At 28.3% G+C, this 27,821-nt stretch overlaps 1 protein-coding gene across 1 annotated transcript; it reads right to left on the reverse strand.

Annotated features, from left to right (window-relative positions):
• On the reverse strand, positions 1-27,025 carry LOC132277822 (uncharacterized). The gene is made up of 4 exons (XM_059779663.1): positions 26,914-27,025; positions 26,719-26,789; positions 649-1,137; positions 1-561 (listed from the first exon to the last, which is right to left on the reverse strand). The coding sequence occupies exons 1-4, from the start codon at positions 27,023-27,025 to the stop codon at positions 1-3; spliced, it is 1,233 nt and encodes a 410-aa protein (XP_059635646.1).
• Between the last annotated feature and the right edge of the window lie 796 nt (positions 27,026-27,821).

Consider the following 27,821-nt stretch of genomic DNA (forward strand, 5'->3'; position numbering starts at 1 on the left):
CTACCAAGGCAACCCATAGAACACTTGATTGTTAAATGGATAAGATCTAGAGAGCATTGTTATCTCATGCGCTAACGAATTTGCAGCTCGACGAACATGAGTGACCCGAGCAACAAGAACTGATTTCAAAAGAAGTTGAATGTTATGAACAAGAACCGTAATTGCTGTAGGGTAAGGGCGGATACCCATCACAACCTCGCATAAGATGAGAGAATCATTCTCTAAACATAAATTGTGAAAGCCAAAATCACGAGCCCAAAATAAAGCATCCTTTATGACAAAGGCTTCAACAGAAAGGGCTAAAGAAGCTAAAAAAGACCTTAGCATGACCACGCGCAAAACAACTCCCGAATGGCCTTTGAAAACAAGACCACCCCCAGCCCATCTTTTACTGGCTAAGAAGGTGGCGTCCATATTACATTTAATTGAACCTGCTTCCGAAGGAGACCACACAACATAATTAGAGAGGAGCATGGGAGAGCAATGCCGATAGCTAAGCTGTGGAAACTGATTGGCATCACGAAACTCCCAAAAAGCTGAAACAACTGAAGAAACAATCAGCTGGGGGCAAGGAAACCTACCATGAAAAACCAAGTTGTTCCGCGCTTTCCAAATTTCCTATGCAACAAAAGAGGCCATACTACTAACATCAACCCCTTGATTACACACAGTAATCCACCACTCATCAAAAGAATGGATACCCCAAGACCGACAGTCCAAACGAAGCGGAGAAAGTTTCCAAACTTGGATAGACATCGAGCAGCGGAAAAGCAAGTGTTCTAATGTTTCAGGATCCTCTCCACAAAAAGAACAACAATCCTCTTCAGATAACCCACGATGCTTCAATGCAGCCAGTGTTGGGAGCACCCCATGAACACATTGCCAAAGAAAATACTTAACCTTTGGGAGGCATTGACATTTCCAAATAAAAGTCAAGCACTTAGGATTTACAAAAGAACGATTTACCGGATGATCAGAAAGAGAAAAAGCCACATGGTACGCCGATTTAACAGAAAAGTTTCCATGATTAGTGAACGCCCAAACTTGGCGATCCACACAACCTCGCAAACTAAATGAAATACTCCAAATAGCATGCACAACATCAGCATGAAACAGCTGAAAGAGGAGAGGGAGGTTCTATAAATGAGTCGTGGGATCAATAAGATCAACAACTTTTTGAACAGCAAGAGAGGGACGCGGCAAAGAGTCAAAAGATGGCACCCAAAAATCATTCCAAATGCTGATAGATTTACCATCACCCACAATCCGTTTAAGCCCTTTTTTTAAGGATAGGCTTTGCTATCATACCCCCAAATTTCCGAATGTGGGTTGGCCAGGCCCACGCCCGAATACTCGAGGATATCAAAACAAATTGATAATAAACGAACACAGAGTACAAAAGAATAAAGAAGAATAAATAAAATGCTGACAAGAAACTAAAATGATAATCTAATAATAAACCTCATAATATATTTCCATTAATTAATAAACTCTTCTGATACAACTGATCCTCCAAAATACAACTTGGGAATCCATACTGTGTGGACCCCTAGAAAATCCAAACTAAACAAATGACAGTAATCTGAAACAGGAAACTGAATCATAAAGGAACTCCTATTTAGCATCGGAAGAATGAAGTAAACTGATCCCCGCTCAGCACGAACAACCTCTACTCGTGACGAACACCTGAAAAATAATGGTGGGTCAGGCCCACAAACAAGTTCTACTTTACTACAGTCCAAGCAGAGATCCGATACACGTATACATCCTAGTCAATCCAACAGTAACTAGTAGTCCGTATATATATATATACACACTAAAGGAACCTCACTAGACTATAGGGTTGTCTCAACCTGAATAGTAGGCAACATGCAAAACGCACATATAGTGGGCATGAGTACCTAGACCTACCAGGGTACACAACTACACTATATCTAGCTACACATCCCTGGCGATATACGCGCCCTAACCATTGATCCTGAGACTTAAGCTCATATCATGGCACCATACTTATATATATATATAATCTAGTAACTATCCTATCCAGTATAAATTAATCCTCCATAAGTCATTCAACTTGTTCAGCTGACCTGACTTTAATATAAGTAGGACTTAACATTTTAGTTAATCAATTCCCTTATATAATAAATTAATCCTCCATAAGTCATTCAACTTGTTCAGCTGACCTGACTTAAATATAAGTAGGACTTAACATTTTAGTTAATCCATTCCCTTATATAAAATAGGTAGGACTTAACTGATAAGTTAATTCATCCCTAGAATACCACCGTCCCATACCGGTGCATTAAACCACACAATCCAACAATTGATGTAACAATTAAGGAAATACATCAAACATTCCATAAATAACTATGATAAATATGATATCAAGTTATCACATAATAGGAATGACTTATTATTTCTTTAAACTTCCTATATCATATGTCCTACACAAACTGAATCTTATACATGATGATATTTTATTATACCGTTAAATAATGATTCTCTATATCCAATTCATCCTACACATTTAATCTCAATTGCTAAAATATTTTAAAAGATTAAATCCATTCGTTTGTTTAAAACATTCAAATAGCAAGTATCATTATGATTGAGTCTATTTAAATTTATTAAAATCCAAACCTAGTCCCTATTTAATGTTCAGGAATCCTAGGCATGTTTCTACGTTCCATCATTCCACAGATATAAAAAATACATAATTTAAACATGTAAAAATTCACATAAAAAATCAAATCAAAATCATACATTTTATCAATTCATAACACAAGAACAGATATGAACCAATTTCATAAAACCTATATTCTAACCCAATTAAACATGCATAATTATTTAATTTTATGTGTTTAATGAATTCTGGAATTTCCTAGGCATGTACAGAAACACGAATCAAAGGGAAAGAGATAGAAGAAGAACTTGCCTTAAACTTTCGGATTGAAAGTTAAACTTGTTCTTCCTTGATCTTCTCTCTAAAGGGTTTTCTCCTCCTTCCTTCCTCTTTCTCCTTCTCTCTCTAACTCTCTCTCTCTAGAATATATTACATGATATATTTTCACTTCTTTTTCAACCTATATTTGTGTGTTTATAGGCTAAATAATAACCCTATTCCTTTTCCCAATCCCAATCCAAGTCAACTTAATAAAGAAAAATAAAAATGAAAATATTAAAAAGGTAACTTAAAATATGTTACGTATATAATCTATGTATATCCTTATTAATTAAATAAAATATATACATTAAATTATTTATTAATACTAAAGTTACCATAATATTAAAAGGTAACTTAAAATATGTTACGTATATAATCTATCTATATCCTCATTAAATAAATAAAATATATACATCAGATTATTTATTTATACTAAAGTTACCATAATATTAAAAAGGTAACTTAAAACATGTTACGTATCCTTATTATATAAATATATAAAATATATACATCAAATTATTTATTAATACTAAAGTTACTATAATATTAATAAATTACTTTCCTTTTTATATATATGTATATACATATATATCTATATATATACATATAGAACTATCCTTGGGTAATTATCCATACCCATCCAACCTCCTATCCAAGTAGTCCATGGGACCCAATTAGTTAGCCCATTACCACTAACCATAACCATAAAATAAAATAAAATAAAATATTTAATCATTTAATTTACAATTAATTACAATTAATCAAATACATCATTTAAGCACACAATCTAATTAAACAAATAATACAAATAATACCTAGACAAAATACAAATAACACATAAATAAGTAGCCAATTAATCAAGTAACACTTAATTCAATTAAACACATAAGCAATTAGTCAAATAATCAATTGAACAATTAAAAAATACAATAAAAATAAATAAATAAATACCGAGACTATCCTTTTAAAATTAGGGGTATTACATTCTTCCCCCCTAACAAAAGGAATTCTGTCCTCGGAATTCGCCCTTACTTCCTTCCATTATTCTTCCATTATGCTTGGAAACTGTGAGCGAAAAACATCCTCCTATTCCCAAGTAAACGCAACCTCACTATAAGGGCTCCACTTAACTCCAATATACCAAGTGGTAGACAGGGTTCCTATATTTTAAGAAACACAATAATCATACGATGCGTAGGTTGTATCAAATAACAACGTAATCCTCCCATGTCGACAAGGGAATGATCTACATACCTTCAAGTGCCATAGAATATACGCACAAACTCCTATGCACCCAGTGCTAATAATTTGGTAACGCTAATTCAGAGGCGACTGCCTCAATTGCAAAACACAATCTTCTAAAAGTCAATGTAATAAGTAAAATTTACCTTTCTCCAAAAATCGCCTTCTTCCTACATAGAAAACAGAACGAGCAAACTACTCCCTGATAGAAAAACTCTAGTATACGAGTTCAACTATTTACAACATCCTACTGTTACCTCCCAACCGCGCGTAGTTCAATACAAAGGGAAGTATCTCTTTCCGACATATTTTAAATGAAGTCAAGGTCTGATTGTACAACCCATACTTCCATTTCCAACCAACAAATGAGAGGTATGCATTGTAAAATATACAAAACCTCCAAAGTTGTCACACTAACCTCCTTGTGCCAACAATATCACAGATAAAATTTCGACAAGTGAAGTAAACACTTCCAACTGTCCATGAAAATCTAGGATATACACCTCAAACATATCCTTTATGATCTAATTTAATCTCTCGATTAATTCCTCCGTCTATAGATATGAAGGAGAGCTGTTGCTCCAAAATCTTCATAAAGCTCATTCGAAATAGCACTTTGCATCCACTAATATGGACATTCACATGCTATAACACCACTATCACTGAACTATAGAACTACTATGAAGTTCTAAAATAAGCATCACTCAAATTTATGTCCTCAAGCGATCTTTCTCAATCCACCACTCGGATTCCATATGGAAAATTGAAATTCCAAATCAATGTTGATCCTTCCCACCGACCGTCACTCCTATTTAGTTCAACTTCCATATTTGTTATAGGAAGTGGCTAAAGATTCCTACGATATCCGATGATCAACTTTCCACATTTGTAGCAGGTTTTACACTTAGGACAATTATATATGCATCCTTATCCGTATCTGTTCACCAAAACTGACATTTGATGTTATGATGTACATTCTAACCGTCTGAGCACACCGAGAAAAATTATAAACTTTCCAACTCAGTCGCCCGATCGTCATATCACTATTTACAGAAACTACTAAATCCTCCTCGAGTACCTTAAACTCCATCTGAGTAAGGTAATACCGTCTCCAAGGTCAGCTCCAATATTCAAAGTTGACATTCTCAACTACCGTAGTAATAACAAGTGTTATTATTACATTTGCTATAAATGCATCTGATAACTCAACAACTAACCGAAAGATTTAAATATTCTATTGTTTGTTGAAAGCATCCATTTACATCATTGCTTTCACCAGACGGAACTTGATATAAAGTGTGAATCACCACTGTAATCTATCTAAATCGTCTCGTGATCCATTCTATTTGTATGAACTGAAGTCCTACCAGTTTGAAATAGACAAGAATCAAGCTGACCTAATGTATCAGTCAACCAATATCCCATCCAGAATCCTGACCCTTGTGTAAAATCAGAAATCCCGCAACTAAATCCGTAAAATGCTCTCTCATTTCCACTTTTGTATAGGAAATGGCTGCAAAGGATCTAGTGATCTTTGATGGTCCATCTCTACTATCTAATAAATATTAGGCTTGGAGACAAATCACTATGTCCCTTCTTCTGCCTATCGTGAAGCATCATGTTTCCACCAGGATGAAGAACTAAAAGTTGTGAAACTCAGTCCGTGCATCCTCCATCCAATTTGTCTATAGAAAGTACCGTTAGTCTGGTACCACCAGCTTTCATCTGTACCCAATGTTTAAATTGGAGTATCTTCAAAAGCGAATTCTGTAACTAAATCTATCCACCACTGATCCATAATAAACTTGCCGATATTGAAAATCAATCGGTAATTTCATTTATCAATAGTCAACTATGACTTTAACTCAACAAAAGTCAACAAACTACGACTTTTCCATACATACCATGCACCTCATCTTTATATAAGTGGTTGGTCTCACCATCTTGTCTTTGACACACCCTGCTTCTTTAAGACAAGTTAATGACAATCCGACTTCTTTGTCTAACTTCAAAAGAATATGAAATCTTTCCATCCTCTACATAAGTCATCAATTTCCTTGCAACAACTAATTGTTGCAAATTGTGACTAAAAAAATAATTCCATATTATTTATGGAAATGAAGAGACTTAATTTCTTCCTCCATGTGCAACATCGGCAAATTCCTCCTAATGACACACCCTCGTGAATAAATTCTTGATTAAGAATTTACTGATGAATATTTATTCAGTCTTCTATCCTCACTCGGTGTCATTCCAATAAGTTATTAATCCAGTACTAAATCCTCCTTCCGACTTGATAACAACTTCTGAAATTTTCAAAAAGATGTTCAACAAATCCAGCACATCTGATAAATCATCATGGCGTTACAGTGATCTTTATTTATCACTAACTCAAGCATACCGAAACATTAACAATCACCAATATCATGGCATTGTAATATGATACGAATCCATACCTAACGTAAAGTATGTCAAACTAATTGTTTTAGATTGTTTGACTCGTAGTGATGGTTTAGCTATCCCATCCTAAAACATACCATAATGACACATGTCCAGGTCCAATAGATTGGCTAGATTTATGTGTATCTACCAAATCCTACGACCGCATGCTCACAACTCTAGCATAAATAGCGTTAGTACTCCATGTTATTAAAACAATAGTTGACTGATCACACACTTGTGTCCCCAACTAAACCACATACCAAATCCCGAGTAATTAACAAAAAATAATAATAATAATAATAATAAAGCATGTATGATAAACACAATAAAACAAAATATACTCATACTTAGGATATCGTTCTTTCTAGAAAAGAAAGTCTCATTTGAAATCAACCTTATTAGATTGTTTCAAAATTTCCTTTTATAGTTTCGTAAATAATCATCCAACCTTGAAACATATCCTTTAAAATATAGCTTAAAAACACAAATGTTTGCCTAAGCAAATACCAAGGGCTTAACTCTCATCCTTCTTATATGCGGAATGTAAACTGTCTAACTTGGCTTTTTAAGGCGATTTAGAATGTCACAACATAATACCAATGCCCTCTTGTGTGTGATTTAAAAATTATGTATTTCATTCTGATAAGAACACATCCGATCCCCAAACTCTTGAACAATACTTCTTATATACCTCTTTTAGAGATGATAAGAAAGCTTAATTATTTGTAAATTGATCAACCCCAATTTTACTAATAACATTCGCTATACTACTAGCAATTCAGATCACCTCGTGCGATCATCCATCTTCAAGATTTAGTACCCTCTCTATTGGATGCACATAAATCTCCTCCATTAGGATCCTCTTCGGCTCCTACTCCTCGCTTGTTTCCTTTTTGAGATCAACTGAAGTCGTGTTGGCCTCGATATGCGGTGACCTATCACGTACACCTAAATCCTTCCTTGGCTTATACTTTTAAAGCAACACTAAACGAACCTAAACCATCAATCCCTAACTCTGCCTTCTGGCAACGAAATCGATAACGTACTCCTTTACTCCTTTAGGTCTTTTTCGCTTTCGCCTTGAACCCATCATTTTCCTAGTGCCAACCATTCTATGACTATAGAATATAATTGACATCAGCTCCTCCTAAAAAAACCGTAAATAGAGTACAACGAATCCTAATACGGCTCTAAGTTTTAAGAGACAACGCGAAAGTCACATAACGAAAGACACTCCTAAGGACACTTGAACCTGGAGTGCTCTGATACCAACTGTCATACCCCCGAATTTTCGAATGTGGGTTGGCCAGGCCCACGCCCGAATACCCGAGGATATCAAAACAAATTGATAATAAACGAACACAGAGTACAAAAGAATAAAGAAGAATAAATAAAATGCTGACAAGAAACTAAAACGATAATCTAATAATAAACCTCAAAATATATTTCCATTAATTAATAAACTCTTCTGATACAACTGATCCTCCAAAATATAACTTGGGAATCCATACTGTGTGGACCCCTAGAAAATCCAAACTAAACAAATGACAGTAATCTGAAATAGGAAACTGAATCATAAAGGAACTCCTATGTAGCATCGGAAGAATGAAGTAGACTGATCCCCACTCAGCACGAACAACCTCTACTCGTGACGAACACCTGAAAAATAATGGTGGGTCAGGCCCACAAACAAGTTCTACTCTACTACAGTCTAAGCAGAGATCCGATACACGTATACATCCTAGTCAATCCAACAGTAACTAGTAGTCCGTATATATATATATACACACTAAAGGAACCTCACTAGACTATAGGGTTGTCTCAACCTGAATAGTAGGCAACATGCAAAACGCACATATAGTGGGTATGAGTACCTAGACCTACCAGGGTACACAACTACACTATATCTAGCTACACATCCCTGGCGATATACGCGCCCTAACCATTGATCCTGAGAATCAAGCTCATATCATGGCACCATACTTATATATATATAATCTAGTAACCATCCTATCCAGTATAAATTAATCCTCCATAAGTCATTCAACTTGTTCAGCTGACCTGACTTTAATATAAGTAGGACTTAACATTTTAGTTAATCCATTCCCTTATATAATAAATTAATCCTCCATAAGTCATTCAACTTGTTCAGCTGACCTGACTTAAATATAAGTAGGACTTAACATTTTAGTTAATCCATTCCCTTATATAAAATAGGTAGGACTTAACTGATAAGTTAATCCATCCCTAGAATACCACCGTCCCATACCGGTGCATTAAATCACACAATCCAACAATTGATGTAACAATTAAGGAAATACATCAAACATTCCATAAATAACTATGATAAATATGATATCAAGTTATCACATAATAGGAATGACTTATTATTTCTTTAAACTTCCTATATCATATGTCCTACACAAACTGAATCTTATACATGATGATATTTTATTATACAGTTAAATAAGGATTCTCTATATCCAATTCATCCTACACATTTAATCTCAATTGCTAAAATATTTTAAAAGATTAAATCCATTCGTTTGTTTAAAACATTCAAATAGCAAGCATCATTATGATTGAGTCTATTTAAATTTATTAAAACCCAAACCTAGTCCCTATTTAATGTTCAGGAATCCTAGGCATGTTTCTACGTTTCATCATTCCACAGATATGAAAAATACATAATTTAAATATGTAAAAATTCACATAAAAAATCAAATCAAAATCATACATTTTATCAATTCATAACACAAGAACAGATATGAACCAATTTCATAAAACCTATGTTCTAACCCAATTAAACATGCATAATTATTTAATTTTATGTGTTTAATGAATTCTGGAATTTCCTAGGCATGTACAGAAACACGAATCAAAGGGAAAGAGATAGAAGAAGAACTTGCCTTAAACTTTCGGATTGAAAGTTAAACTTGTTCTTCCTTGATCTTCTCTCTAAAGGGTTTTCTCCTCCTTCCTTCCTCTTTCTCCTTCTCTCTCTAACTCTCTCTCTCTAGAATATATTACATGATATATTTTCACTTCTTTTTCAACCTATATTTGTGTATTTATAGGCTAAATAATAACCCTATTCCTTTTCCCAATCCCAATCCAAGTCAACTTAATAAAGAAAAATAAAAATGAAAATATTAAATAGGTAACTTAAAATATGTTACGTATATAATCTATGTATATCCTTATTAATTAAATAAAATATATACATTAAATTATTTATTAATACTAAAGTTACCAAAATATTAAAAGGTAATTTAAAATATGTTACGTATATAATCTATCTATATCCTCATTAAATAAATAAAATATATACATCAGGTTATTTATTTATACTAAAGTTACCATAATATTAAAAAGGTAACTTAAAACATGTTACGTATCCTTATTATATAAATATATAAAATATATACATCAGATTATTTATTAATACTAAAGTTACTATAATATTAATAAATTACTTTCCTTTTTATATATATGTATATACATATATATCTATATATATACATATAGAACTATCCTTGGGTAATTATCCATACCCATCCAACCTCCTATCCAAGTAATCCATGGGACCCAATTAGTTAGCCCATTACCACTAACCATAACCATAAAATAAAATAAAATAAAACATTTAATCATTTAATTTACAATTAATTACACTTAATCAAATACATCATTTAAGCACACAATCTAATTAAACAAATAATACAAATAATACCTAGACAAAATACAAATAATACATAAATAAGTAGCCAATTAATCAAGTAACACTTAATTCAATTAAACACATAAACAATTAGTCAAATAATCAATTAAACAATTAAAAAATACAATAAAAATAAATAAATAAATACCGAGACTATCCTTTTAAAATTAGGGGTATTACATTTGCTGACCAGATGCTTCGCTACGCCCAAGATGGATTGGACCCCAAACCTGCTTCCATAAATGAACAAGAGTGGAAATATTTTGCCTTGAACAACTGAAAAGCCAGACCTCGATGAAGGACTTGAAAATTCCACGCTTGTTTAGCTAATAGAGTAGAGTTGTACGCACCCATATCACGAAACCTCAAACCTCCATCTTTTTTACCTAAACATAGCGTGGCCTAGTTAGACCAGTGAACAGATCTAGAGTCAGGTTTTTTTCACCACCAAAATGCACAAATCAACTTCATAATTTCCTCACAGAGGTTAGCTGATAAGCGAAAACAGGACATAACATACGTCGGCAAAGCACTTAAAACTGCCTTGATAAGCACCTTTTTTACCGCATTTTGAGAGACATTGCACTTTCCATGCTGTCAAACGATTTTGAACTTTCTGGAACACAAAATGAAAAACATCATATTTGGAGCGCCCAATAATGCCCGGCATCACCAGATACTTAGCTTACAATCCTTCCTCCCCAATACCCAAGATATGACAAAGCCGCCTCCTACGCAATTGACTGGTATTTTTAGAGAAAAAAAATTGAGGATTTAGAAAAATTCACCATCTGCCCCAAAGCTTTCTAATATGCTGAAAGAATATGTTTAACTGATCTCACCTCTAAACTATTTGCTTGACAAAAGATAAGAAAATCATTGATAAAAAACAAATGAGACAACGGAGGGGCACGCCAACAAATTCGAACACCTGTCAAAACTTTCATGTGCATAGCCCTGTGAAAAGCTTGGAATAAGCTCTCTGCACAAAGAATAAACAAGTAATGAGACAATGGGTCGCCCTGTCATAGACCTTGAAAAGGTTTAAACAGACCCACTGGTCTCCCATTAATGACGATGGAATAAGAAACAAAAGAGATACATGCAGAAATCAAACGAATCCAGTGGCAATTAAACCCCATCCGACCAAGTAAATAAAAAAGAAATGGCCATTCAACACGATCGAAAGCCTTACTCATGTCCAGCTTTAACGCCAAAAAAGACTAGTCCCTTTTTCTTTTATTTTTGAGGTAATGAAGAACTTAATGAGCTATTAGGATATTATCAGTGATATGCCGACCTAAGACAAAAGCGCTTTTAGTAGAGCTAATACAAGAATCAAGAATTGATTTTAAACGATTTGCAAGCACCTTTGCTATAATTCTATAGGCCACATTGCATAATGTAAATTAGAACATTAAGTTTCAAAACTTGCATTTTGAGAGAGAGAAAAAAAAAAATCTAAATATAATCATTATTTGCATACTTCTTTTTCTCATTTTATACAATTAACATAAGATGATTTTCCTAGTGTTATAACTCAGTGATATCATTTATATATCGTAATATAAAAAGTTAAGTATTCAAATCTTCATATGAACAAAATGAATTTGTAAATTTATTTATCAAAAATAATAATAATAGTAATTCAAAGTAAACGTGTGAGTTTATTTACAAAGAAAAAAGTACTTTTAATTTAGAAATAGAAATAATGTCTTGGATTTTTTTATTAATAATATACAAAAAAAAAAAATTATTTACAAGATGTATTTTACAATTTATTTTCTACAATACCAGTTGCATTTTTTTTTCATATTACTAATAAATTTTTTTTTTTTTTTTGGTGAAAAGTCAATATCATAAGAGAGATGGTATTTGATAAACTACAATTATTAGGCAACTTTCACTTTTGTAACTCAGTGTTATAAAAACTGTTCACCCAAAACAGATCCAAGCAGAATTAAAATCAGTTTTTCAAATTTTTATTAGAGGATCTTCCCTCTAATTTCAAAAATAATAGTGACCTCATTTGGTTTAGATATGACTCACATGAGTAATATTGATCTCCTTTGTAAGAAAATCTTGCATGCTGGTCATGCCATGCTTAATATTTACTTAAAACTAATGCCATTGCAAAGCTTGAAAAAAAAAAATATATATATATATATATACACACACACACACACACACTAGGGAAAGGCACGTGCGATGCACGTGTTGAATGTTTTGTAAATAATGTGATAGAGTTTTATAGAAAATAAAACAGCCAATTTATGGAAGATTTCATAAAAATTATTTTATTTTCTTTAAATATATTACTGTTTAATTATATTTTCTTTTATTAAAAAAGCTCATAATAAATAGATAAATAGGTAATATGTGTTAGAATTTTATAAAAACTCTTTTAAAACCTCTTTTTATATCAATTAATAAATAATTTTTTATATTAACAATACTACTCTAATTAGATTTCTTTTTATTAAAAAACTCAAAATAAATAGATAATTAGGTAATTTGTGTTAGAGTTGTTATAGAAAATATTAAAATATATCTTTGTATAACGTATTATAATTTTATTCAAAATAAAATTTTTATTCAAAATAAAATAGGTAATTTGTGGTAGAGTTTTTCTAGTCTAATTAGATTTTATTTTATTAAAAAACTTATAATAAATAAATAAATAGATAATTTGTGTTAGAGTTTAATAGAAACTCTTTTAAAAATTCTTTTTATATCAATTAATAAATATTTTTTATACTAATAATTCTTGTCTAATTAGATTTTTTTTTATTAAAAAAACTCATAATAATAGTAGATAAATATGTAATTTGTGTTAAAGTTTTGTAGAAACTCTTTTAAAACCTCTTTTTAGATCAATTAATAAATAATTTTTTTATATTCACAATACTTGTCTAATTAGATTTTCTTTTCTTAAAAACTCTTAATAAATATATAAATAGGTAATTTGTGTTAGAATTTTATATAAACTCTTTAAATATTATATATTTGTCTAGTGTGATACAATTTTCTTAAAAATAAAATATGTAATTTGTGATAGAGTTTTATAGAAATTATTTTATTTTCTTTAAATATATCATTCTCTAATTAGATTTAATTTTACTAAGAAACTCATAATAAAAGTTAATTTGTGGTAGAGTTTTAGAAAAATTATTTTATTTTATATATCAATTAATAAATATTTTTTATATTAATAATACTTGTCTAATTAGATTTTCTTTTATTAAAAAATTTATAATAATAAATAGATAAATAGGTTAATTTAAATTTTATTAGATAGTTTTTAGAGTTTGATAGAGTTTTTTTTTCTTTTTTTTTATATAAAAATATTTTCATATCAATTAATAAATATTTTTTTATATATACATAGATAATTAAATACTGAAACTTTTTGTACATTTAATAATAGTATAGATAAAAAATCTTTTTATATTAATTAATGAATATTTTTTAATATAAATAAATAAATACTGAAACACTTTGGCAGAACTTCTGTATTTTACTCTGAAAATTAGACTTTCTTTTATTAAAAAATTCATAATCATAAATAGATAAATAGGTTAATTTGAATTTTATTAGGTAGATTTTAGAGTTTTATAGAGTTTTTTTTTTTTTTTTTTTGAAAACTCTTTTCATATCAATTAATAAATATTTTTTTATATAAATAAATAAATAATGGAACTCTTTGCACATTTAATAAATATTTTTTTTATATAAATAAATAAATATTGAAACTTTAGATTTTCATTTATTAAAAAATTCATAATAATAAATAGATAAATAGGTTAATTTTAATTTTATTAGGCAGATTTTAGAGTTTTACAGAGTTTTTTTCCTCTTTTTTTTTTATAAAAACTCTTTTCATATCAATTAATAAATAGTTTTTATATAAATAAATAAATACTGAAATACTGATGCTCTTTGCACATTTAATAAGTATTTTTTATATAAATAAATAAATATTGAAACTTTTTGGCAGAACTTCTATATTCTGTATTTTATATATAAATAAATAAATACTTAAACTTCTGAATTTCACTTTTTATATTTATCTAACTAGATTTCTTTTTTATGAAAAACTCATAATAACAGCTAATTTGTGGTAAAGTTTTATAGAAATTATTTTATTTTCTTTAAATATATCCTTGTCTAATTTAATTTCATTTTATTAAAAAACTCGCAATAAAAGCTAATTTGTGGTAGAGTTTTAGAAAAATTAATTTATTTCATATATCAATGAATAAATATTTTTTATATAAATAATTCTTGTCTAATTAGATTTTTTTTTATTAAAAAGATCATAACAATAAATAGATAAATAGGTTAATTTGAATTTTATTAGGTAGATTTTAGAATTAGCGAATTTGTGATAAATTTTATAGAAAATTTTTATTTTCTTTAAATATATTATTGTTTAATTATATTTTTTTATTAACAAAACTCATAATAAATAGATAAATAGGTAATACTTGTTAGAGTTTTATAGAAACTATTTTTAAAACGCTTTTTATATGAATTAATAAATATTTTTATATTTTAATAATTCTTGTCAAATTAGATTAAATTTTTATTAAGAAACTCATAATAAAAGGTAATTTGTGATAGAGTTTTAGAAAAATTATTTTATTTTTTATATCAATTAAAAAATATATTTTATATTAATAATTCTTGTCTAATTAGATTTTCTTCAAGTTTCCAGTTTCAGCATCGAGATCCAAATCTTTTACTTTTTCAAGCACGTTGCCCAGAACAGTTGCCCAGGTCTTTGTATTAGAATGGAGTAATGGTGCTACTTCATGAAAATCTGCATTAGTATAGGACTCTATTCTATTATTATTAAACTCTAACAAAAATTCTTTTTTATATCAATTAATAAATAATTTTTATTTTAATAATTCTTGTCTAATTAGATTTACTTTTATTAAAAAAAAAAAAAAAACTCATAATACATAGATAAATAGGTAATTTGTATTAGAGTTTTATAGAAACTCTTTTGAACCTCTTTTTATATCAATTAATAAATATTTTTTTATATTAATAATACTTGTCTAATTATATTTTCTTTTATTAAAAAGCTAAAAATAAATATATAAATAGGTAATTTGTGTTAGAGTTTTATAAAAACTCTTTAAATATATCTATATCTAGTGTGATAGAGTTTTATTGAAAATCAAATATGTAATTTGTGATAGATTTTTATAGAAATTATTTTATTTTCTTTAAATATATCATTGTCTAATTAGATTTAATTTTATTAAGAAACTCATAATAAAAGCTAATTTGTGATAGAGTTTTAGAAATATTATTTTATTTTATATATCAATTAATAAATATTTTTTATATTAATAATTCTTGTCTAATTAGATTTTATTTTATTAAAAAATTCATAATAATAAATAGATCAATAGTTTAATTTAAATTTTATTATGTAGATTTTAGTGTTTTGTAAAGTTTTTTTTATTTTTTTTTATAAAAATCTTTTCATATCAATTAATAAATAAATACTGAAACTCTTTGTACATCTAATAATAGTATAGATAGTATAGATAAAAAATCTTTCCATATCAATTAATAAATATATTTTTTTATAAATAATAAATATTAAAACTCTTTGGTAGAGTTTCTGTAATTTACTCTGGAATTCTGGATTTCTAGAATTCTCAATTTTTGTACCCTTTCCTCCTTCCTCCATGCCTCTATTTATAAGCTTCTTGGATTAATAGGATTATGACATGTGTCATGTTATAATAATGACATAATCATAATAGCCGGCCCGTTCATATTGTGATAATTATTCATAAAAAATAACTATTCTTTTTATATTGAACTAAAAATAGGAGTTTTATATAGAATGTGATTGATATTATTATGTAATTTTTCAATTAATAAATATTTTTATTTTAATAATTCGTGTCCAATTTGATTTACTTTTATTAAAAAACTCATAATAAATATATAAATAGGTAATTTGTGTTAGAGTTTTATAGAAACTCTTTAAATATATCTTTGTCTTGTGTGATAGAGTTTTATTGAAAATAAAATAGGTAATTTGTGATATAGTTTTATAGAAATTATTTTATTTTCTTTAAATATATCTTTGTCTAATTAGATTTAATTTTATAAAGAAAGTCATAATAAAAGCTAATTTGTGGTAAATTTTTAGAAAAATTATTTTGTTTTATATATCAATTAATAAATATTTTTTATATTAATAATTCTTGTCTAATTAGATTTTCTTTTATTAAAAAATTCATAATAATAAATAGATAAATAGGTTAATTTAAATTTTATTATTTAGATTTTAGTGTTTTAAATATTTTTATATATAAGTAAATAAATACTTAAATACTGAAACTCTTTGCACATCTAATAATAGTATAGATAAAACTCTTTTTATACCAATTAATAAATATTATTTTAAAAGAAACTCATAATAAAAGTTAATTTGTGGTAGAGTTTTAGAAAAATTATTTTATTTTATATATCAATTAATAAATATTTTTTATATTAATAATTTTGGTCTAATTAGATTTTCTTTTATTAAAATTTTTATAATAATAAATAGATAAATAGGTTAATTTAAATTTTATTATGTAGATTTTAGTGTTTTATAGAGTTTTTTTTAATTTTTTATTTTATATATAAATACTCTTTTCATATCAATTAATAAATATTTTTTTATATAAATAAATAAATACTTAAATACTTTATTGAAACTGGAAAAGGAGAAAACATTCAATGAACGGTCTCAAGAGAGCTCCATGTTTGTTTTCAAGCTGGGTTTGGCTAAATGTCAGGAATCACTGGCTCTCATTCACCTTACCGATCCTAAAGACACTCTTTGTTGCATATGGTTGATGAAAGAGTATAGCATCACCGAGTCCTGGACTAAACAGTTCAATGTTGATACTATTGGAGGATTCAATGGTGTAGCCGGCTTCACAAGGAAAGGTGAACTTCTATTGTCAACCAGTGCAGGGGACTTGGTAGTTGGAAGACCTTATCTTCCCACTAGAAGATTATGGTATCGCATTTTATGTCAATTAATAAATATTTTTTTATATATAAATACTGAAACTTTTTAACAGAGTTTCTATATTTTACTCTAAAATTCTAAATTTCTATAATTCTCAATTTTTGTATCCCTTCCTCCTTCCTTCTTGTCTCTATTTATAGGCTTTTTAGATTAATAGGATAATGACAAGTGTTCTTTTCTAATAATGATATAATCATAACTGGCAGGCCTGTTATATTATGATAATCATCCATAAAAAATAACTATTCTTTTTATATTGAACTAAAAATAAAAGTTTTATATAGAATGTGATTTATTTTATTAGGTAATCTTTCAATTAATAAATTATTTTTATTTTAATAATTCTTCTCTTATTAGATTTACTTTTTATTAAAAAAAACTCATAAAAAATAGATAAATAAGTAATTTGTATTAGAGTTTTATAGAAACTCTTTTAAAACATCTTTTTATATAAATTAATAAATAATTTTTTATATTAATAATATTTGTTTAATTAGATTTCCTTTTATTAAAAAACTCATAATAAATAGGTAAATAGGTAATTTGTGTTAGAGTTTTATAAAAACTCTTTAAATATATCTTTGTCTAGTGTGATAGAGTTTTATTGAAAATAAAATAGGTAATTTGTGATAGAGTTTTATAAAAATTATTTTATTTTATTTAAATATATCCTTGTCTAATTAGATTTAATTTTACTAAGAAACTCATAATAAAAGCTAATTTGTGGTAGAGTTTTAGAAAAATTATTTTGTTTTATGTATCAATTAATAAATATTTTTTATATTAATAATTCTTGTCTAACTAGATTTTATTTTATTAAAAAATTCATAATAATAAATAGATAAATAGGTTAATTTAAATTTTATTATGTAGATTTTAGTGTTTTAAATATTTTTTTTTTAAATAAATAGGTAATTTGTGTTAAAGTTTTATAGAAACTCCTTTAAAACCTCTTTTTATATCAATTAATAAATAATTTTTTATATTAATAATACTTGTCTAATTAGATTTCCTTTTATTAAAAAACTCATAATAAATAGATAAATAGGTAATTTGTGTTGGAATTTTATAGAAATTCTTTAAATATATCTTTGTCTAGTGTGATAGAGTTTTATTGAAAATAAAATAGGTAATTTGTGATAGAGTTTTATAGAAATTATTTTATTTTCTTTAAATATATCCTTGTCGATTTAATTTTATTAAGAAACTATAATAAAAGCTAATTGGTGGTAGAGTTTTCGAAAAATTATTTTGTTTTATATATCAATTCATAAATATTTTATATATTAATAATTCTTGTCTAATTAGATTTTATTTTATTAAAAAATTCATAATAATAAATAGATAAATAAGTTAATTTAAACTTTATTATGTAGATTTTAGTGTTTTAAATATTTTTTTAGATAAATAGGTAATTTGTGTTAGAGTTTTATAGAAACTCTTTTAAAACCTCTTTTTATATCAATTAATAAATAATTTTTTATATTAATAATACTTGTCTAATTATATTTCCTTTTATTAAAAAACTCATAATAAATAGATAAATAGGTAATTTTTGTTAGAGTTTTATAGAAATTCTTTAAATATATTTTTGTCTAATGTAATAGAGTTTTATTGAAAATAAAATAGGTAATTTGTGATAGAGTTTTATAGAAATTATTTTATTTTTTTAAAATATATATCCTTGTCTAATTAGATTTAATTTTATTAAGAAACTCATAATAAAAGCTAATTTGTGGTAGAGTTTTAGAAAAATTATTTTGTTTTATATATCAATTAATAAATATTTTTATATTAATAATTCTTGTCTAATTAGATTTTATTTTATTAAGAAATTTATAATAATAAATAGATAAATAGGTTAATTTAAATTTTATTATGTAGATTTTAGTGTTTTAAATATTTTTTTTATATACATAAATAAATACTGAAACTCTTTGCACATCTAATAATAGTATAGATAAAAACTCTTTTTTTATCAATTAATAAATATTTTTTTATATAAATAAATAAATAAATAATTTAATACTGAAACTTTTTGGCAGAGTTTTTGTATTTTACTTTGGAATTCTAAATTTCTAGAATTCTCAATTTCTGTACCCATTCCTCCTTTCTCCATGCCTCTATTTATAGGTTTCTTGGATGAATAGGATGATGACATGTGTCCTTTCTGATAATTACATAATCATAATTGGGCCGGGCCGATTATATTGTGATAATTATCCATAAAAAATAACTATTCTTTTTATATTGAACTAAATATAAGAGTTTTATATAGAATGTGATTGATTTTATTAGGTAATTTTTAGAGTTTTATAGAAACTATTTTTATATCAATTATTAAATATTTTTTTATATAAATAAATAAATACTGAAATACTGAAATACTGAAACATTTTATACATTTAATAATAATATAGATATAGATATAGATATAGATATATTTTTGTTTGTTTGTCTATTTGTGTTGTAATACTAAAAGTACCATGGGTATAATAGTTATTTACGACTTTTAAGTCAAAGCTTGTTATTTGGATATTTTTCAAGGGAGGTAAGTGTAATTATTTTTATCCTTATTTTATTTTTCTTATTAGTATATTTGTGCGAGTGATAAAGAATAAGACCTTAGTCTCACACCTTATGTTCTTATCCCTTTATCCCTAACTCTCGTTAACTCTCTAACCATTGCTAAGTTATTTTTTTAAATGATATTACAATTTGAAATTCCAAGATCATCTTGTTCCACCTTATGAAATGTAATTTTTTTTAAGCAACCCAGATATATATTGACATAATTTATCACTGGTGACACGAATTTGTATTTTTTTATATTAAAAATCAAAAAATTGTTGTGAATCGATTCCAAATTAAAGAAAGAATCAAATATTAATTGATCAAATCATTCACTCCATGGTCTGATAGATCATTTGAAGAATTGATTCATCCGACAAGAATAAAAATAGAATCTCATTCTACATGTCAATAGACTCAATACCGACAACACTGCTTTTCTTTGTCAGAAAATAATAAGAGGAAAATTCATGAGTTTTCAAGAATCCATTGTTATTTTATTGGCATAATTACACTTACCTCTCCAGAAAAATGTCTAAATAAAAGATAACTTTTCTCTAATTTCAAATATAACATTGACCTTTACTTTGGTTCAAGTAACACAGCTTTTCTTTGTCAGAAAATACTATTTATCATTTTCAGGTCAAAGCTTGTTATTTGAGAGATAAATATAATTATCTTTATCTTTATTATAGGTATATTTATGTTTATGATTTAACCCATAAACTGTAAAGCATTATCTTTTTCTTTTTTTTTTTGGGTTCTTTCTTATTAGGTAAGATGTGACTGAGCTCGTAACTTCACGATTATATAATACAAATGCAATACATCAACATTAATAGATCATATTTGATTAGCAACTTTCCCATCTTTAATTTCTTTCATTTGTAAGAAAAACTTGTCACAATCACTACTTATTTATCAACTAAATTGCCTCACCATGTCACATATGCAATATTAAATTTGAAGTGTGAAATGAGTCTTCATTTCTGTGAACTTATTCAAACTCTTGTACCTTTCAATACAGTGTCAAAACTTCCTAATAATAGTGTCTTAAACATATGTGCGCTTGTGTGTGTGTGATTCTTTTTTTTTTTTTTTATATTATATAAGAGTTGTGCTAATTTGAGTTGCCGAATTTTGTGAAGTATTGATAGTGTAATGAGATGGTTGAAATCTTCAAATGATGTATATGATCTATATATAGTAGAAATGAAAAAAGTACTGAATTTTGTTTTTACTTGCATTATGCTCAATTTCCTATAGTAATTAGTAAATATGTGTATCCACATAATACACATATATAAAAATACTAAATGGAGAATGTTCCAGCAGTACAAATTTACCTGCTATCAACAAAGTAGCTGTTGGAGTTCAATCAAAAAAAATAAAAAATAAAAAAAAAACACTTTAAATGAAGATAATGAGGTAGTCTAATTTTTGTTTATTATTATAAATCTTTTTTTAAAGAAAAGTATTTTCAATAGGATGAAGCGCAAACAACCAAACATATTTATTATTTATCATTAGGGCGATGATCATTGGGGTAATTTATTTGCAAGCTGATGGTCATTGGGGTAATTTACTTGCAAGCTGATATCAAAAGTAATCAGTATAGAACTTATACAATTGGTATGAATACACACCATTACGTTAAATAAAACATGTGGCTCATCATCAACTGTTTGGGGCCTAATGTTATACATTTTAGCCCTTTTATTCATATGTTTTATTCTCTTAATAATAGTTTATTTGTGATTTTACATTGTTTTATTGTTTTTATTTATTTTAGGGCTTTAATTATAAAATCAGTCAAGATCAGTAATTCTGAGTTTTAAAAGATGACATTCCGTGGGACCGAACAATGTTGAAGATCCAAGTCTAATTATATTTAGAAAATAGTCCAAAAGAAGCTACAAGTTGATGAGAATGAAAAGAAGAAGAAAAGGAAAAATCCTTCTCCAAAAAGGATTTGTCGCCAAAGTTGGTAACTTAAACCCGTTTTAGTAATCTGGCTGTATCTCTCTCCTCGAGCGTCAAAACAGTTAAATTCTCTCGAAGATTGATAGGAAATTCGAAGAGCTACAATTTTGTGTTTCACGAGCTTTTCCTAAAACAGCTGTTTACTTTGTCAAAATTGGCCTAGAAGTCTGCACGAATTTTGGGAGTCTTTATTCGATAGAATTTCTTTGTATGTCTCCTATATGAAAAAGGGAATTTTAGGGCTCATCTTTTATTATTTAAAGGGGTCCTCTACAACATTGAAGAATCATACAGAGGAGCAATAAAGAAAGATCGATCCATGGCGGTGAAGATGTCTTCCTCAACCATGAAGAATCCCACCCCAGTCATGCTTGGCTAAACGCTCTGCTAGGGTTGTGATGTAGCCCTATCTTAGCACACTGGTTTGATTGTATTTAATTATTAGAGAACAATTGTTATCATGCTTGATTGTGTAATTTATAGGATTTTTAATTGACTTTTCAATAAGAATCGATTTTAGAGTTTTAATTCAATTACAAATATTTTTCTATCTTGTCTTAGATATTTTAATCTTGTGATTGAACACAACTCATTCACTTCTTGTAGTTGTGAATGGGATGATTACACAATGATTCTTGTAGTTGTGAATGGGATGATTACACAATGATTCTTATCTGAATATAATGTTAGAGATTTGATGGATTATGCCTAGAAAAGAGACCATGCTACACCCTAGAGTAAAGTAGTTAGGTAGATGGTTTATATATGCATGTTATATAATATATTTCCAATAAATTGATACAATTGACTGGTGGTGTGACGTTAGTGGTGAAATCACACCCCTAGTTCTCTCTCTCTCTTTATTTTCTACATCCTATTTAATCATTGTTCTTTAGTTTATTTTATTTTTCTACTCAGTTAATTTATAATTAATCATCACGATTCGATTATCCTACTTTCAAGTTAATTTTGGAATTTAAGAAATATGTTGACAAACTTAATTTACACAAGTCTCTTGGGTACGACACCCTTACAAGTAAACCTTATCTGTAAAGATTCGTGCACTTGCGAGTGGTACATATAAATCTCACAACATCAGCCTACGGCAGTGAATAACCATTTATCAAATTAAAATTACAATTAACGAATTGAACTGTTGTATGGCTTTCAAATGGCATCTTAGTATTCGTAATGGTATAATTTTCCAAAAGACGCTTTACACGTTTTTTCGTTTTTTATTTATTTATTTATTTTTTTTATAGCAATTTTTAATATAATAACTCTAGAATATTTTTTTGCATTTTACAACTTTTTTGACATATGAATTATATAACACATGGCTTTTGTTTAAGATTTAAAAAAAAATAATAATAAATAAATAAATAATGGTGATTGTGAAATGAATTAATTATTCGTCTGTTCTATATGGGAATGAAGAAAAGCGGACTGATGTTTTAGCAAAGAAATCTTGGAAAGAAACTCACTTGTAAAAAAGATTATTTTCTGGTGTTTCTTTGTAAATATGTTGGTGGATATACTTTTTTCCCTAATTATAAATGAGGATAAATATGAAATAAAAATTAGAGTCCAAATTGGAGAACTAAAATGAATAAAAAAAAAATGACAAAATACAGAAAAATTCTCTCGACTTGTAACATTTTCAGAAAAACCCTCGTCTAATTTTTTATCAAAGAACTCCCCTCAACTTGTAACATTTTCTAGTAAATGTCTATTGCCTAATTTTTTACCAGAGAACCCCATTAATTATCTGAGGGATAAAAGAGTTGATATTTGGACCAAAATGTCATTTATTTAAATCTTAATTTTTCCGAATTTTAAAAATCCAATCTCACAAACTGTATATCCAAATATTGCAAATAATATATGCACAAAAAGTTTATAAAATAAGGATTCCAAATTTATAAGATTTGTGTAACAAAACTTCATAACAACAGAGAAACAAACAATCTTAAAGTCTATTACAACAATCTTATTTTATTTTATTTTTAAAAAATACTTGAATTATTTGTAAGAAAATTTTTAATATTATTCATTTTCGTACATAGCATAACATATAAAAAAAATAACCTCAATAGATTTTAATCACGCACATTATTTTCATGTCTAAAATTAGAGGATTTGTTTTGAGAGAACAGTTTTTAATTAGAGGGAAGGTCCCTGTAACAAAATTTTGAAAAATTAATTTTAATTCTGCTTGAATCTGTTTTGAGTTTCCCATCTCCCCATTCATGAATTTTGTTGATGAAAAACTCAAAAAGAGTCGCGTGTAGGAGGCAAAACATTCTGTAAAATGTGAAAAATAAATTCATAAATTGAATCATTTAAAATTTTTTTTTTTTTTTGACTCCTTGAAAATAACGTACGGGATTGAGAGTTTTTAGATCCAGTAATTGAAAATTTTGCTTCCACTAACTATATACACGCAAATCATTTGAAGATTTTTCCTTTTTCATTTTTTTTTCATGGAAGGAATGATAAGACTTAAGTGTCAGTGATATAAAGCTCGAATGCAGACTCTTAAAAACCGAAAAGCAATCCAACTATTCATGAAATACTGACACTTGTCATTTGAAGTTGAAATACTGTTCTAATTGATTGATTATTGACTCATGATTTAATACAATGGCTACACTGTAAATTAGAACATTAAGTTTCAAAACTTGCATTGAATGAGAGAGGGAGAAGAAAAAAAAAATCTAAATATAATCTTTATTTGTGTATTTCTTTTTCTTATTTTATTTTTCTTATAGACTTTATAGGTATATTTATGTTTATGATTTAACTGTCAAGCATTATCTTTTTCTTTTTTTTTTGTCCTTTCTTATTAGGTAAGATGTGACTGAGCTCGTAACTTCACGATTATATAATACAAATGCAATACATCAACATTAATAGATCATATTTGATTAGCAACTTTCCCATCTTTAATTTATTTCCTTTGTAAGACAACTTGTCACGCTCACTCCTTATTTATCAACTAAATTGCCTCACTATGTCACATATGCAATATTAAATTTGAAGTGTGAAATGAGCCTTGAGCCTTCATTTATGTGAACTTATTTAAACTCTTGTACTTTATTATTATTATTATTTTTTGGTCCAAGGCAAAAAACAATCACAACCCACTTAGATTCACCATCTGCCACCACAAAAGGGACGACAGAAGGAATAACAGAAGACAACCACATATCTGACACAAGCCCAGACCGCGAAAGAGCGGCCAAAACATGAGCCACCGATTATCCTGACGGCACACATGAGTCAACTGAGCAGATGAAAACCGTCGCAAGTCCCGCGCAATATCAAAACAAATAGAAGCAATTTCTGACGGCCAAGACAGTTTACATAACACCCCTTCCATCACAACTTAAGCATCCGATTTAAACCATAAGGAAAAGAAATTCAAATCGATAGCACAAAGAATCGCACGCTGATAGACCAACGCTTCGGCCTCTAACGTTAAAGCAGCAGAGAAGGGACGAAAAATAACCGCACAAAAAATATCCTTTTTAATCTTTGTAAACTTTTGCTTTTTGAAAAGAATTATACATTTTGTGTCATGGCATGTTCTGATTAGCTGAGACCTAGTCCGAACAACCAAAAAAAAGTTTTCTAATTGATTGGGGTCATCTTATTGACCTCTACAATTTTCAAGCAACTCTTAAATGTAGAACAGGATATAACATGAATCTAGTAGCAGTAAGAACTGCATGGCTCATGGCTAGCTTAATTGTATTAGAGATAAATTTTAACTTGAATTTCTTTCAATTTCAAATTTAATATACCAATTCGGTACTATCAAACACAACAATGAATTTAAATAAAAAAATAACTTATTAATAACAAATAAAACTGAGTTTATATCATCTCCGTTGGTTGGCGGCTATCGTAAAAGTCATGAACGGAGCAATATGGAGCCGAGTGAGAGTCCTCTTCCATTGATTTTTTATTTATTTATATTAAATGCCTAAAATTTTGCTAAAATTAAAATAATGCCACTGAATTTTTAGTAAAACTCCCGTACTATGTGCCATGAGCATTATGGATAGGTCATATGGAACACCAAGGTTTTTTGGCATTATTGAAACAACGTTATTATTAGCTCCAAAATAAATATGATGTCATGGAATACACTAACAGTATCGAATCGGTACCTTAAATTTAAGATGGGGAGAAAATTTAATATAAATTTTGAACTAAACAGACAAAGATAAATAAGCTAAAACTGTTAGATAACTTCTCAAAAATTACTAAACTTATTTAGATCTTAATACATGATCATTGAACCATTTTCTTGTACCAAGGAGTTTCATAATAATGGAATATCACACAACTGCACATGCATTTTATAATAACAACAAACACTTCCTTTAATTGACAATTAAATTATTCTTCTTTGTCATAAACCCAATTATTCCTTGGATAATCACTCTTTCCTTTTCATTTATTGCAAGGAAACAACATCCGTTGAAATCATTGAATTCTTATGCTCCACCTAAAGTGACATATTTACAAACCATGACAGACCATATCATAAAGCAAAATTGAATCAACATGACCCTAGCTATATCTCTCAATTGGTTTGATTTAATGGATTTGTAATGACACTGATCTTGAGAAAGTATAATTTTGGGTATTGACATGGTCTTGTACACACTAAGATTATGATCTCCATTTGGTCCAAAGTTTCATTGATGATGCCGGTATTGGTGCCGGTGATGGTGCCGGCGGCAGTACCACGGCCACAAGGGCTCTTCTGGGCAACAACCCCATCATGCTCTTAGCATTCATTTCCTCCCTTTTCTCACCTACCAAACATGACATTTTTCATGAGAATGACATAAAGTAAGCAGTAAAGCAATATAGCTACATTATTATGTCAAAAGAGAATTTTGGTGGATAAAAGGATGTACACAAATTTGAATTTCATACCATTTAAATCCAAGTTGGCTTTGGCAGACGCCGACAAGCGAACCAGTGTAGGAGTGAGAATTGTGAGGACAGCCCAGAAGAACAATATCGCAACGAATGTTCTCCCACTCATTTGTTATTGCAGACACTTCTGAGTTCTTGTCAGAGGGTTTTTATGTATAACAATTTGAAAGGTAGAAGATGTCCTTCACAAACTTAGCTGGCCATGTTTTAGAAACCAATCAAATTATTTTGTTATAAAATTCCTAACTACTGATCAATTTGATATTATTATATATATACATGTGTGTATAAAATGTCCTTTCTATAAGCAAAGTCAGATATTTGACAACGACCTTGGGGTTTTTGGTGTTCAGTAGTTGGAGTTGGTGCACCCATTGAGCTCTGTTTTTTTTTCCTTTTTTTTCCCGGGAAAAAACCCATTGATCGTATGATTGAGATTCCACCTGTCATATCTCCAATCCAAGTCAAGGGAACCCAATTTCTAAAATTGTTCTAATGCTTCACATTTCACTTGTTAAGGACCAATTTTTCTTCAACCATGCTCAAAAAATTACATCTGGATGAGAAAGCAAGTTATCATAATAATATAATTTGTGTTCCTGTATTAGTGTAACAAGAGTCATTTGTTTTACATCAAATTCGGATGGAAAAGTGATTGAGTATAAATTGGTGGGTATGCAGCACTACCCACTTTTGGATAAATAAACAAGCACTCACCCGTTACAGTTGGTATCGAAACCAAACCCAGTTCTTGATCCGGGCCCGGTCCGGAGGGTGTCCGAGTTTATAGCCTGGATAGGCAAGGTGACCCGAACCGCAACAAAGGCGTAGCGAGTTTAGGTGGAGGAAAATGTAATAAGAATTATTTGTCTCACATCGAATCCGAATGAAAAAGTGATTAAATA

The sequence above is a fragment of the Cornus florida genome, unplaced genomic scaffold, assembly GCF_030987335.1.
Source record: "Cornus florida cultivar Cherokee Brave unplaced genomic scaffold, ASM3098733v1 CherokeeBrave_3.0.0_Hap2_Chr10, whole genome shotgun sequence".
NCBI lineage: Eukaryota > Viridiplantae > Streptophyta > Magnoliopsida > Cornales > Cornaceae > Cornus > Cornus florida.